At 36.8% G+C, this 15,430-nt stretch overlaps 1 protein-coding gene across 1 annotated transcript in view; it reads right to left on the bottom strand.

The window, feature by feature from the left end:
* Positions 1–2,586: 2,586 nt before the first annotated feature.
* Positions 2,587–15,430, bottom strand: part of WASL (WASP like actin nucleation promoting factor) — a 49,469-nt gene continuing 36,625 nt past the window's right edge. The window contains exons 6-11 of the mRNA XM_075725314.1: positions 12,696–12,864; positions 9,576–9,618; positions 9,020–9,173; positions 5,273–5,790; positions 4,029–4,137; positions 2,587–2,648 (exon numbers count right to left, since the gene is read on the bottom strand). Of these exons, the coding sequence (XP_075581429.1) occupies positions 2,587–2,648; positions 4,029–4,137; positions 5,273–5,790; positions 9,020–9,173; positions 9,576–9,618; positions 12,696–12,864 (1,055 nt within the window). The remainder of the gene's footprint in view (positions 2,649–4,028; positions 4,138–5,272; positions 5,791–9,019; positions 9,174–9,575; positions 9,619–12,695; positions 12,865–15,430) is intronic.

Raw genomic sequence — 15,430 nt, 5'->3', positions numbered from 1 at the left:
TGTACATTTCAAAAATTCACATACTAAAAATTTCAGTTCAATAAATGGAAAACTGAATGATTGAGAAGTTCTTACGGATTTCATACGTACAAGTGGCTAGCTGATATTGTCTATGCACATAGAGTGTTGAGATACAAAAGCCTCATGCTTGTTCGTTAATTGCTAAGGCTATCTGGACAGTCATTTAACCAGAATATAAGAGAGGCCTTCATTACAATGTTTAGCAACAATGCACCAGTATCATGAAATGCTATCTTCTGCTCATAGTGCAAGTGGCGGAGTGCTGAAGCATGCAGGTATGACTAACTTAAGTGCCACTGCAGTTTTTATGCCTGAAATTTATCATGTACAAACACTACTTTAAAGTAAATATGAACCTGGACACCACAGAATGTGAGTGTACTTTTTGTATGAAGAAAAAGAAATAGAAAAACCAAAAGCTTTCTTTGGCCAGTATCTACAAATCAAAGTTTTATTCAGTAAGGTAACTTCAGAGCTCCCAAAACCTGGAATAGAAGTTTGACTAATGAACTGTGATGCTTAATTATTAACTATATTACAGAAATTCCAATTCTGGGAACATAACAGCTAAACATATCTAGTAAGTAGCATGTTAGGAAAACCTCTAGGCCTCATCTGCTTAATTTTAAAATGCCCTATATGCAATAAAAAATAAGGGAGCAGTGCCAGAAGTTATATGAAAGCCATACAAGTATTTTCCCTATACACAAGTTCTTAACTCCACTGCCATTAGCTACCCCAGGCTGCACTTGATCCAATGCTCAAGCCATTACAAGCAGCAAAGCTGGTAGGAAGTGTTTCTAGCAGCAGAGGGCAATGCGAAAGTTACCGCAAGAAAGTGAGACCACTTGGAAATTTTTTTCCTCAAGTTATGTGCTTAAATTACTCTTGGAAGGAAGTTAGCATCCTCTGAATAATTTAACTACAACCTTACCTCTCCCACTACTTTTCAGCAACTTTCCTTTCTTCTCATATGACTAAATTAATTCGCTAAAGACTAGGTTATAACTGGGTTAGAAATCCAAGCCGTATCATGCAGGTCCAGCCTGTCAAGATCAGGTCAACACTGGGTTTCAGTCAATACAATTCCGATAACTTAAATTTAGTTTGATAGCTTGACTACAGTCAAAGTGACTACAGTGAGCCAGGACACTATGCATTAACTACACTCCAAATATGACTGACTTAACTAAACATTCCGTGCCAGATAATGTGGTTTTTAAAAAGATTTTCTACCTGAAAGTTACAGTAAGTACAGTAATTAATGCTGCAGATACTAAATACCCACCTAGCATAGATTAGTATTTTGTAATAGGCAGATATGCCAATGTTTACTGCACTAGAAAGTACAACTTATATAAATGTGCAAGCTGTGAAATGAGAATCCCATTTTCCGTCCACTTACTCAAATACTATTCTTGTGAATCGGGTTCTTGATCTTCATCACAACCCTTGGTCTTAAAGCCAACATATGAAGACAGAATATTGCCATAAAGTTCAGTACTTATTCAAAATGTATATTCTGAGTTAATGGCTTTCCAACTTTATGGATGTAGGATTGGTGTTTCAGCATTTGTTGTGTACCATAACACAAAAACTGCAAAGTAATACCACTTATGTTTACTTTATTAGTACACCAATGTCCTACAAATTTTAAAAAGTAATTAAACATTATTGAAGCAAGCATTAAACGCAGCCCTTCAGCCTGAAAACCACATAAAATTGATTTTAAAAATAAATCAAACTGTAGCAATTGCCAGCCTCCAGTATAGCCCCCAGTAATTTACACTTCTTCATTCTGAAAGTAAGAGCTGGGAAGAAAAAAAAACCTGAACTTGTCTGCATCAAAGATGTCTTTACCACTATTATAACGTAAAGCCACCCTGTTTAACTTCAGATAGAGAGTTCCCTAATTGAAGGATTTAATTACCCCTGCTGTTCAATAGCAGTCAGTATTGCTACAGTTAGGGCAAGGTAATCTTCACAATTAGCTGTGCATTTTTGCAGTGATTTTATGTAAAGCATACTGCTAAGATTTGAACTGCAATGTTGTGACGTATTTGAAACCATGCAGTAGTATAAACCAGCCTCAACATTCATGTAGCATTGCATTTGAAATGAAGGGGCTAAATAAACTAAGAGCTGCATCACTTAAAGAACATAGTGCTATACTAGCTTTTAATAAGAAAATTTAGATACAGAAAAAGTAGGGTATGAAAATAGTGTTTTCCTTCTTGCATTATAACTAAATTACATTAAGGTTTTTGTCAGTCTCACATATTACATTTAAACTCCCTTATTGATGGAATGGAAAATATTCACATGTACATGATCATCCAGGTGTAAACTTGCACACATTAATAGGGAGTAGCTTTGTAGAGGATTATGACAAACCTTTACAGATTAAATGAGGTATTGCACAGATTAATAAAAAAGCAAAAGGCAACAAAAATATACAGCAAATTGGTAGAACATTTACATGATAATTTTACAGAATCCATAGACAGAAAGTAGTGTTTAGTATATCATTCACCTTAAAAAATATATATATATAATAATATATGATCAATCATCCCATTCATCATCATCCTCAAAGTCTTCTTCATCATCTTCATCCTCATCTTCATCTGCAAGACAAAAAAAAGCAAGTCACTTGCATGTACTGAATTAACACAAAAGTGTTACTGATTTCTCCCACAGCTTTCTGAAAACAGAACAATCAATTCAAGGAGGTCACAACAATACATTTGGTAATACTTGATTTTAAGATGTCTAGACATGACATTCAGTTTAGAGAGATACCTGCTGAAAGTTAAATCTAATTTGCTTCCTTTCTCACTCCTTTCCCCAGGTAGGAAAAATGTATCTTGTTTTCTGCTATGAGAAAAAGAATCAGAAGTTCTCATTTAACACTTACTACTCTTTCTTAGAGAATGTGAGAGTGGCCAGCTTGTTCCAGATTGAGTTTTAAACTTCAAGGACAGATTAATTTCTGAAACTTAAGAACTGCTTCCCCAGGTTTACTACATAATGAGATTTCTGTTTACTGTACAAGCGGATAAAAAAATCCCCCAAAACGTGAGCTAAAGTCCATTGTGGTTACTGAATATTCTAAGCTATGTAATGCACATCAACTTCAACATCAATGTTTGTTAACTTTATTCAGCCTTCCACTATTTTTATATGTATCATAATTTAAAAATTGTAGCCTGTTAAAATGAAACTACTTATTTGCTAGGCAAGAGCATTTCCTTCCCTACAAAAACACTGTATTTAGCACCCTTCTGGTATTTAATTTATATGAAGTACCAGAATTGCAGATTACTACATAGGGCAGCAAATCAACAAACTATATTGCACTTAGTCAAACAGTCTGCAAGTGCAGTTTTCATATCAAGGCAAGCTCTGGAAGAAAAATATCTCAAAGCCTAAACATAAGAGGCGTAACCACACAGCTGCACTGCAGATACTGAACTGCATTTATTACAAAGCTGGTATTTGACAAATGCAAATCCTCTTGCAGCCTTATTTTCTTCCAAGCACTGAAGTGTGAAAAGTTGATTCAGTACTAGTACAGAACTAGTCAAGTAACACTAGTTATCTGATTATTATCCAGCAGGTGGCATCCAAAGCACATTGGCAGCCACAGTTTTAAGAGCGTGAATCTCTGCAAGAGCTTTGGCTTCTAGAAACAGAAAGCATCAAAAATATTCCTTCCAAAATATTTTGACAACTTATTTTTGTCCAGTAGATGTCTGATGAAATAAGTCACTTGTAACCTTGATAAGTAATTTTTAATTCAGTATTACTGCAAACTACTATACACCAGTAATTCAAACTAGCCTAAAGTAACCATTCAACCCATCACTAGGGGTCTGCCTAGAGCATTCTGTATTGGACTATATGCCAAAATCCATGCTTTTTTCCAACAATATTGTATGTCGAATAGAAGTGTTAACTCTTGAAAACCTGACGTGGTGAGGTCAGAAACATTCCACCAGACTCACCTGAAGAATGAATGGCTTTGCTCCTTTTCTGCATAACTTCCATTAATGCACCCACAATTCCTGAGGTGGGTGCAGGTGTAGGTGGTGCACTCTCCTGACCATCAGATACCTTGGAAAAAAGGATACATTAGAAAGATGCAATTAGCAAAACAGAACCTGTGTATTTTGAGACAAACTTCCTTATAAGATTAATGAGTTTATTTTCAGCCAGAAGGAAGAGTGAAGCTGCAGTTTGTTTCTTTAGCTCAAGCTAAGTATTTATTTATAAAAAAAGTCAACCTCTTCTCTTTTGCCATATAACACAATGGTAGTTTAGCCCATATTCAAGATTAAATATTTCAGCTCTGACCATCATGAAGTGAGTGCTCAGCTAAAGGAAAGCTTCTTAATATGGCTGTACAGGCATGACTTGTGTGGCTACATAATCATTATTTATTTTATCCTTAGTATATACTACAAAATATTTTTTCTTGTTTGGGTTTGTTAACTAGGTTTGCTTTGGGTTGATAATCCCTTCTGAAGGTAATAGATTTTGATACTGCATACCTGTAATGGCAAATAAATATTAACATGCCCTCACACTTTTCACATCAGAAGCCTCAAGTGCAAGACTGGCAAAAAAAAAAAAAAAAGTATCTACAGGCAAAATTATTTTGAAGATATTCAGTGATGTCAAGAAGAAATAGCAGTATTAATAGCCTGAGCTGCAGCAGGAACAGCAGAGGCATTCCTCACGGGCAGCACTTTTCCCGACACAGGCAGCCACCTTCTTACAAGCCTCAACGTTCAAGCCTCAGTGTTGGTTTGCAGAGCTCAGGCCCATTTGCAGATGGCGGGGCAGGGGGGTGTGGAAACCTAGTGTTTGCCTTCCACTACCATTACTGCTGAACTCATCCCTTGCAGTTTCAACGATTTTACTGAAGTATTCAGGAGACCAGCAATCTTTCATAGTTCTTGCAAAAGTTCTTTACAGCCACAATACCGTGGTATCATCATTGTAGGATTTATGCTTGAAGCTTTACTAAAAAGTGAGAAATGAGTTTGAAACAAGGATAATTTCACGCACCAATACTAATTTATAGCAAATATGCATTCCAAGCATTTTCTCACTACCATTTAAAGCATCACTTCAAAATAGAAGTTAGGATCCAGCCCAAAACAACCACAAGTTACTGTTCACACTGCAATACTGCAGCCATTTACAAGTCCCAAGAGGACACAGATGAGAAACAGCTTTTACTTACAGATTTCAGCTGTATACCCTGTCGTATCTGGTCTAACAGTGCATCTCTTCCTGAGCAGGACACTGGTCGACTGTTCTGTTCTACTTTCTTTAACTGAGCTCCTTCTCTGATTTGATCCAAGAGTGCTGCTTTGTTTCCCACAGGAACTGGAAGCTGGTGATCAACCTCTGAAGGAAGGCCTGGTGGTGGAGGAGGACCAGGAGGTGGTGGAGGAGGCGGCGGTGGTGGAGGAACAGATGACCCACTTGCTGGCGGTGGTGGTGGTGGAGGAGGGCCGGATGGTGCAGATGAATGCACTGGTGGTGGTGGAGGATACATCCTGTTTGGAGGAGGTGGGGGCACTGTGGCACCAGGTCTAGATGGAGGTGGGGGTGGAGGTGCTGCTGTGGGAGCTCTTGAAGGAGGTGGAGGTGGTGCCCCTCGGCCCCTAGCAGGGGGAGGAGGAGGGCCCGAGCTATGGGGAGGGGGAGGTGGAGGTGGGGGGGGTCCTCCTCTGCACGGTGGTGGTGGAGGTGGAGCTGAAATGAAACAAAACAATTTACAATTACATACTACTCAACACCCATAAGTCTTTCAGAGACTAACAGAAAAAGAGAAAAGGCTTTGCCTTGCCTTTTGCAAGGATCTCTGTGCCTGTGCAAATTTTACCAATTCTGGATTAAGTTGAATATGAAGCATAGCTTTATATTTTGGTTCAAACCAAGCTGAATATACTGAATACACCAAGCTGAATATAAACCAACACTGCAGGAAGCAAGTGCAATACACAAAAAGACTAATTAAAGTCACAAAACAAGCTGGGTCATTAATTTTGGTTTGGTCCTATGGTAGTAATTTTCTTCATAACCCAAGTGTATCTTAAGCTAGTGTTTCAATTTCTCATGAAAAAAATGCAGAAAAATTTCAAAAGAATCCTCTAAAATTTTGTTGATCTAGGACAGAAGGCAAGAGAAAGAGGTTTTAGAAAATACGCTTAAAGTGAAATACAAAATTTTCACTTTGTAATCTATCCATTATTTTATTAGGGAATTAGAGGCAAATATTTTTTTCAAGCATCATCTTCTAGTAACAAAAAAACCTACTAATGCATTACAATGCAGCATAAACTGACTCTTAGTCTCCTTTACTGAAAATCAGTTCCAACAATATCTTTATGGAAGGGACCATAGAAAGTAAACAACTTCAGGGCTACCTCAATGCACAAGATCATTTCTATATGAAGTGGCCTTGAAATGTACTTGCTCTGCTAATGGCATTTTCAATAGCACTGTTTCATTTCCTCTTCCATTAAGAATCTAATGACATATGGTAGTTTAGCTTGTGAGGTTGTTGCACGTAACTACTCAATAATCCAGGTGCCGTCATAGAACTAAGAAAATTCACATTTGATTTCATATGCTGTGATAATGAAAAAGGTATTATACTCAAGAAGATACTTCTTTACCTCTTCTATTATCTCATTCCTGTTACACATTGATAAAGTAGGCTGTTTTCACTGGAATAGAGAGGGGACATCCCTAAAAAAGGGATTTTGAGGAAGTAGGAGACACTAGTGCCTCAGTGCCTGCTTCCCTGCTCATCTTAGAGAAACATACCTCTCAAAATTATATGGTGGAACTTCAGAACATAACAACTGCTCTGGTTTTTTCCATCCCTTCAAAAGAACAACATGGGGAGAATCTCCTCTCAAACTTCATATGTTTTGCAAGAGACATACTGCCAACATTCTTAATTAAAAAAAAATCCCACCACTTTTTGGCTGACATGACCGTACTTTCCTTTTTGGCCATTGGAGCCCAGTATTTTCAAATATAATTTACTCAGCAAGCACTAGACAGTTTTTCTGTATTATTGAAAAGATATATAACATGGTCATGCTCCAGAGTCTGTAGTGCCTGTAGATTTTGAACACAAAATTTAAGTTTTCCTGTGGGGAAAGGTTTTATTTGCATCGTATATAAAGAGATACAGCACATCCAATCTGTGGAAACAGAATGAATGAGTTTTTATAAGGCTTGTCTGCACTCAGCTGGAGTGAAATGAGGGAGGAGGAGCAAGGAGGGAGCACCATTACCTCATCCTCTCTCCCTTCCCCCTAAACAGATGGTACAAGCAAAGCAAGTTTAGTTTTTTATAAATGCCCATTAATCTGAACATGGCTATTAACAACAACAAAAAAAAAAGTATGTGAAATCTTCTATTGATGGTATTGTCACTAAAAAAAACCCCAGCCAACCAACAGTACCAAAACTATGGAAAGGGCAGGAAAACCAAGAAAGGATTCTATCTGAGCAGAACAATGTGTCTGCAACTCTCTAGGCGGCATCTACTCAGTGTGAATATGTAAGCACAGAAATTCTTGCAATAACACACAGAAAAATGAGTTTCAGTTGAGAAGGAACACTTCAAACAGCAGTCAAGCCTACACATCAAATAACATAATTGTGGGTAAACCCACTGAAATACTGGAATAATTTATCTACCTCTATCAAAAAGCACAGAGGTAGATTATTATCATGCATGTTAAAGATGAGGCAGCTTTCCTTTCAATTGCATACATGCAAGTGGCCATAACTTGAAGTTAACACATACATAATAGAAAAATAGGCATTTTTGAAGTATTTTAAGTCATAAGACTCCAAGGCAAGTGTTTTCAATCCAATTTTATGGTCAGCAGTCTGGGATCAACAACTCTGTAAACATTTAAACAGAGTTAAGATTATATAAAGAAACTGACAAATTTCTTCCTGAGAAAACAAATTGTAAGTGAAATTTTGCCTGCGATTTAACTAAGAAGTTTGACTATAATTTTTAGTATTGCAGTAAACCAGATGTGGACTACGGTTTCTCATCTAGGAAAGAAATCACACAGCAGCATGAATACTTTGAAGCATATGCTTAGATGCCAGCTCAAATACATACCGCTCCACCGCGGGGGACCTAAGGAATAAATGTAATAAGTCATTGTACCCTGAATCTGTGTCTCTTCAGTCACTCAATTTATTCACTAGTTTCAAACTGTTATAATTTCAATGGCATTTATATCCTATTTCTCTTGAGAAGTGTTCTAGGCAAATTTTTGGAAGTTTGACACTGGCAGTGTAATTTTCAGACTGACTTGCTATATGTTCCAGCTATGATCAGCTGAGATCACATTTAAAGCTTAAGCAGAAAATGGCTTATTTGAGAATTTTCTTGCAGCAGAAACCTGCTCAAAACTAGTACTTTTTACTTTAAATTAGAAAAAAAGCTCTTTTTCTTTTTTAAATATTCATAAAAGATTTGCAGGCCTCTAGCTGTTGCAAGGTTCATTACGCAGTGCTGCCAGGGTAAATGGGCACCACATATACACCTGTCAGACATGTGCTACTACTACAACTGACAAAGCAAAATTGCTTCTAAGGTTTTAATTTATTTGTAAGATTGAGATTATAAAATAAATATGCAACATACACAGTCTGAAAAATCTATATGGAATATAGTGCACAGCTTTACCGTCAGACTAAGCGTCACTGGAAATAACTGACATAGATAAGATTCTTATTCGTTAGGGAACTCTCATGGGTCATGCATGAACATTTTCACGTAGCATATGGTATACAGAAACATCATGAAATCCAATGCAACTGTAGTGACATAAAGTCCAGAGAAGAGAATCAAAAATTGCTCATCATCAACAGCTTCTAGTCTAATCCTTAAGGCAAAAAACCCCCTGCTAATTTTACATGGAAAAAAACCAAATCCCACCTTGTCTGCGCAGTTCATTTTTAACAGCTTCCACACCTCCTGTTTTTTCAATGAAATCATATATGACCTTTGAAGTTTCTTTGTCTTTTAGCTGAGCCTCTGAAATTCCACACAGATCAAACAGGTTTTTCAGTTCTGGGTCTAAGTTGTTCACCTGCAAGTCAGATACACTAGTTTGAAGTAGCTTGAAATAGAAAAATTTTAAAAAATATCATTTGTATTGGGAAAAAACCCCACAAACCATGTAGTTAAAAGGAACAGCAAAGCCAAGGATATGTCTCTGAGTTGACTTTTCAGTCAGAAAGGACTGTTTTAGGAGAGGTACGTACCTTGCACAAAAACTTAAGTTTTGCATGTTTTCCCCTCAATCCCAGATCTCTCCTATTCCCTTCTACTGCAACATCTCTCTATCTTTGAATCATATTATAAAATCACAATTTATAACTATTTTACTGTACAGTTAGGTTTATTTAATGCCAATCTTCACAACTGACATTAAAAATCCTCTAAAGCTTTTAATTTTTCAGTGTCTTGAATAACTTGTTAAATTACTTACATCAAAACCTGTGTTTGGATCCCAACCAACATGTCCAATGTGTCTGAAAAAGCAGAAAAGTCCATTTAATCAGCATAAAAAGGACCTTGTTAACTAAAATAACAGCACACCAAGATAACAAGAGATTACTACTAGCTTCTATCTCCAGGCTTATAAGACACTAAGCAATTCTTACTTCTCAGTGCCCGACTTGAGAATGGAATAGTAGAACTTCCTTTACTCCCACTTTTTGTCTTGTGTCAAAAAGACCAAGTGGAGAAGTTATTTTCCCCCCTTAGGTTATGGTCTGTGCCAAAACACGAAGGCTCCATGCCACACTGTGGTGCATATGGATGGTGATGGAAGGACTGCACAGAGATCAAGGGAGGAGTTTGGCCTTTATATAGTAACTGGACTTCAAGCTACTGCCAAGGTCTTGAGTGTCACGTAGCTGGAAAACCTTCTCCTCCCTACCTCCTGTTTGTTCTCTCATCACCCTTCTCCCATTCACTTCTCTCTTTCAAAGCAAAGTCAGGACTATTTTCAGTTGCCCCCTTCCTAGGCTTCTAGCAGCCATTTCATGTGGTTACTAAAGTATTATTTTATGTGATGCTATAATCAGCTAAAAAGGCAGAAGAGTTTGTGCCCTTCCAAGCTACTTCATGCAACAGCTGTTGGCTATAGAAAACAGAACCATCATGTTACAAGCGCTCCATGTTTTGGGTTTCTTAATGAGATTACTGAAGCTCAGTGATCAGTTTTGGTCTTGGTATAACTATGATTAGTTAACTACTTAGTTTGAGGGGCAAGAAGTAAAAAATCTGGTTTAAAAATGGCATTATGCTACAAGAAAAGGCAGAAAACGGAAGCCCTCTGTTTTCCCTAAATTTCCCTAAATATTTAAATGCCTTTTACTACCAAAATATAAGATGATTTATTGATTACAGAATTCTGGATGTTAAGCTACAGCTTGCTTCACATAAATTAGACACACATTTCCTAATACATAGTCTCATATCCAATTATAATGTATTAAGTGGCATATGGAAGTTGACAAGTTTACCAGCAAATACAATCTTACCCATATATCTCTGCATATCTGTGCAATTCAAGATGCCCTTTTAAGAGGTTGTGAGCATACGATTCAAGAGCTTAGTGTACTTAATTGATATTAAAGTTTATATGGAGTAGTGTTAGCATTATTTCTCATGTACTCCTTCAGAGTAAACTAAGTTATTTGCACACACTGACTGTAACACATTGTTTGCAGAGGTCTTTTCAATGAAAACGCATAGTTACCAGGTCACTGCAACTCTTATGTTATTTAAAAGAATGTATACAGCAATAAGTTACATTAATGCTAAGTATAGTTTGATTTTTTTTTTTTCTCAGAACACTGAAAGTCCACATCTGTCTAACAGAAGGCATTTAAAAATAGCATCTACTGATTGCAACTTTGATCTGGCATAAACAAACAGTGACAGTGTTGATCTTCACCAGTATCACAGCTCAAGTTACATACAAGTTATCCTACTGGCATATTTGCCTAACAATACCAAACACCAATTCCCATATGTTTGTAAAAAATCAGCAATTAAAGTATCTTACGCAGTAAGATGACACTTAGCTGCACTCCACAGGAAACTTAACTAGACCTTAAGCTGAACAAAATAGACTTTCAGTCTTCTTTTGCAAAGGTTCACCACTTACAACTCAATGTTACATTTAATGATATGGGAACATATCTTTTGTTTGAACTTCATTAAATATTTTATCATCTTATTCTCAGCTTCTCTAGGTCTCCTTTAATATTTTATGAGCGCACATAGTTTTTTGCAACAGTCAGACCCTGACAGACATTACAAACAAAGTCTCAAATTCATTTTATATCTGTGCTGCTGCACAAACCCTTCCAGAAATTCTGATCGGAGGTGAGACACACAATGCAAATCATTATTTGCAATTTTGTCCACATATGCTGAAGTCTGCATCAGTAGAGATACAGTGACCAGCTACCAATCACTATTCAATTTTCTTTCTTCCACTCCTCCTCCTTTTCTGCATTTTTCAGTTTAAGTGACATTAATAGATACAGCACTTCACTGATAGTCAGATCAGAAAGAACGTGGTTGATGTCTGAATTATCTAGGCACAAATCTGGTTAGGGACGCATTTTAGCCCATCTCTCCTTTTGCTATCCCATTCTACAGAACACTCTCTCAAAACACGGTGCAGTAACATTACTGTAACTGGTAATACCAGCATTACTTTTACGGAGTTTTATTCTCGGAAGGCAAGTCAGTGGAAGTGATGTAAAATAATGGTTGAAAAGGATGAGACATTGACTTGGCATGTAAACCTCACACTGGTTTTCTAATACTTCACAGAAACTTATCTTTCCAGTAAATAACTCAAGCTCTTAAGTCCTGTTGCTTTAGCAAATAACGCACACTTATTTTAAAAGGCAGAAGATTAAAATACCAAATTATAGTTCAGGAAAACAATAGTTAATTCAGTAAACTCAACAACCCAAGTTTCATGAAAGTGAAGCTTAAAATGATTGAAAATACATAAGAGACAGTATTAGAAAAAAACCAACCCATTCCTAAGAGGTGTATACATGCACACTGTACTTTCATCACAAGATATGGGTACTAGCCCATATACCAGAATAAGTAAGTCTGTAAACGGAAAGCCAGAGATAAAAATATGGCTACGTCATTTCTGCTGTTATGACAAGTCAGGACCCGCATGTGTATTTTGTATGACGAAGCACATATAAGCAGGCACAGCTGTAAGAATAACAGTGTTAAAAAGTTGACCATTGAGGCTAAATATGAGTCTGCACTGAGCTGACCACTTCAATAAAACACTTCTATGCAGCTAAATTGTTTTCTAAACTATTTTAGGATAGCAAGTTACTTTTTGTTTACAGTTGCAGTAAACTCCTCGCCTGTGTATAAACGAACTTGCTTTTAAACCCTGCAGCATTCCACATTCTAGCTAGCATTCAGTGTAGTTCAGGTTACACACAACAGTCACACATTTACATCTTGAGCATTTGCAAGTGTAATTGAGACAAAAAACCCTCACACGCCACGCCCCCCCCCCGCAAAACCCCAACCCCAAAAAAGTCCTTACTGGAAATTAGATGGTGTTCCAATATCTGCCTTTGTCAATCTTCTCTTTTTAGTTTTTCCTTTCTTCTTTTCTTTGGTATATGAAATATTGTTGACTTGTGGAGCATAAAATCTGTTGGTTGTAATTTCTGGGTTTTTGATATCAACAGTTGCCATTGGTAGATTTGGGCCTGCGAAGGTAAAGTACAGGATTTTTACTATAGTGTTTCAATTAAGCCATATTTAACCTACAAACTTCCCCCCCTGCCCCGAGCGGCAAAATACTTGTACCGTAGCCATAGCTCTACATGCCACATACATCCGGCTGGGTTCTGGATGTCAGAAACATAAACTAAGTTATTTGCTGAAGGAAAAAAAAAACAAACACATGTTGCTAGAGCAGAGCAACGGCAGAGAAATTTTCTGAACTAGAATTTGATTTTTGCAAATTTGGCAAAGAAAGGAATTCTAAACTGAAGAGCTTTCATGTGCACAGAATACATGGAAAGAGACACATTAAGGTAGAGCACAGCTACAATCCCAGACAAGATTAAAGAAGCGAGTGCCATGAACAGTTACGCCCAGCACGCCATTACCTTGGCAGCACAGTAAACTCATCTTAAAGGAGAGGGAACCTTTGCTTAGTAAGCCCCGAGTGGGAATGCTTTCTGTCATCGCACACACAGCTAGAATATCACGAGAACTTCAGAAGGCTTCTCTGGACACAGTATTGTCTTCAAATATATGACAGTATCTACTCTTTGACAGGTTTGCAAAATAAATTAAAGTCCCAGATAAGAAACAAAGCTTGAAGAGCAGTGACAGTGAAAACAGGACCAGAAATACAAATCAAACACTCAAATCATGAATTATGTTCTCAAACCTTGTTCTTCATTATAAACAATTCTGAATTACTACTCTCATTATTTAAAATGCATCTGAATTATACTCCTGCCAATTTTAGCATTTTAGTATTATACTACTTGCATAACGCTAGCAAATAAATACATTTCCACAACATATTTTCCACTCAGGTTTTTTAGTTTTGACAGAAGATAACCCTTGACATAAGTGATAGTAGTCTTCAAATACTAAGAGGCAGTTTATGCATTTTGCATATACACATGCACACACATGTATATGCATATTTTTAAAGAAACCTGCAAAAGGGATAAGTAATCTCATTCTTCCGAAACTTAAACTAAGCAGTCAATTTAAGACCAGTTTGGCCAGAAATAGTTTGAAAAGCATCCTCCACTCCACTGTGAGTTACTACCCAGTGGTTAACAAATCAATTAAAATAAGACTCATGCATCCAGTCATACTGGGCAGATGATAAAAATGTCTAGTTAGACTTTGATAAATCTGAAACTTGTTTTGACATTATTTTTTCATAACTGCATTCTGTATGGATAATTCCAAGTTCTCCTAAGCATTCTGAAAAGACCAACAAGCCTTAGGTTTCACAGTCCAAAGTTCAAATCAGAAAGGAGAAGGAGACAATACAACAGATAACATAGCTGACATTTGGAGTTTAACACCTCAGTGGGAAGCACCTAGTACTGGCCAGAACAAGAAACCAGAACAGAAACATGACACTGGACTAGACAAAACTCATCTAAAACCATATGACAACTCCTACATTCCTGTAGGACTCTTAAAGGACAAGATTTAAAACTGCACTGAAACTACAGGAAGAATTTCTAAAGTGTTTTCTGGTAAGCAGAAATGCTTTGATCTAGACATGTTATGGTCTAGACAACTGTCCTCTGAGAATACCAAAAACCAAATTGACCACATAAAACCAAGCAAAACAATTTGTACTGTTAAAGTTACACTTAAAGTTAGCATGAATTCACTAACTGCCAAATATTATCAACCCAAAACTTAACAAGTGGAGTTAAGTAAGTCTTCAGGATTAATTGCAAGTTACAGTCTTGATTTTATTAGATTCAAAACCAAAACAAAAGATACTGTAGGAGTTCATTTTCATTTTAATCACCTATTATATTTTCTCACCATTACAGTGATATTTGTAGTTTCAAAAGCTATACTGAAGTTCAAAAATAAACATGTACCTTAGCACTTCTAGGAAGTTCTTGATACTCTTCTCACCATTCCTAACAGTCTTTGAAATTACACATTTTTGGATGTAAAATCCTAAAGTAACAGTACATGGTTTTTACCATGCAAAGCAGCAGCCATTTGCAAACTGAAGTTTTATTCAACTCAGCCAAAATTAAGGACTGATAGCCTGAAACTAATTCCTTGACACTAATAATTTTCATACCAGAGATCACAGTAAACTCTTAAAGATGAAAATTTTTCTTACCGTCAGGTTTAGACCTTAGAAATCCACGAGGGATAAAAGAACCTTGGAAAGAATTGTACTCTTCTAGAACTGCCATATTTATATCCAGTAAAATTTTTCCCATCAGAAGACATGCACCTTCCCCATCAGGTGCAGACAGCTCAATAAATGAAGATGAGAGAGGCATATAGAGCTCATCATTAGGAAGTACCTGACAGTACAGCGGCCTTAAACATCCACTGTAATCAATATCTGTGACATCTTCAGAAGGGGCTCCAGAAAATGTAGTACAGAACATTTTCAAATCTTAATTCTATGAAATTCTTTGTATTTTATTCAGAACCTCTCTAGGCATCTGTCCCAGAGTACAGACAGCCCTACAATAAATGCAAACTGTTCTAGTTAATATCTGAAACAAAATTCTGCTACATGGTTCTTAAAGATTC

This window comes from Pelecanus crispus, chromosome 1 (assembly GCF_030463565.1).
Source record: "Pelecanus crispus isolate bPelCri1 chromosome 1, bPelCri1.pri, whole genome shotgun sequence".
Taxonomy (NCBI): domain Eukaryota; kingdom Metazoa; phylum Chordata; class Aves; order Pelecaniformes; family Pelecanidae; genus Pelecanus; species Pelecanus crispus.
The sequence above is the reverse complement of the archived record's forward strand: the minus strand, read 5'-3'. Positions and strand labels throughout refer to the sequence as shown.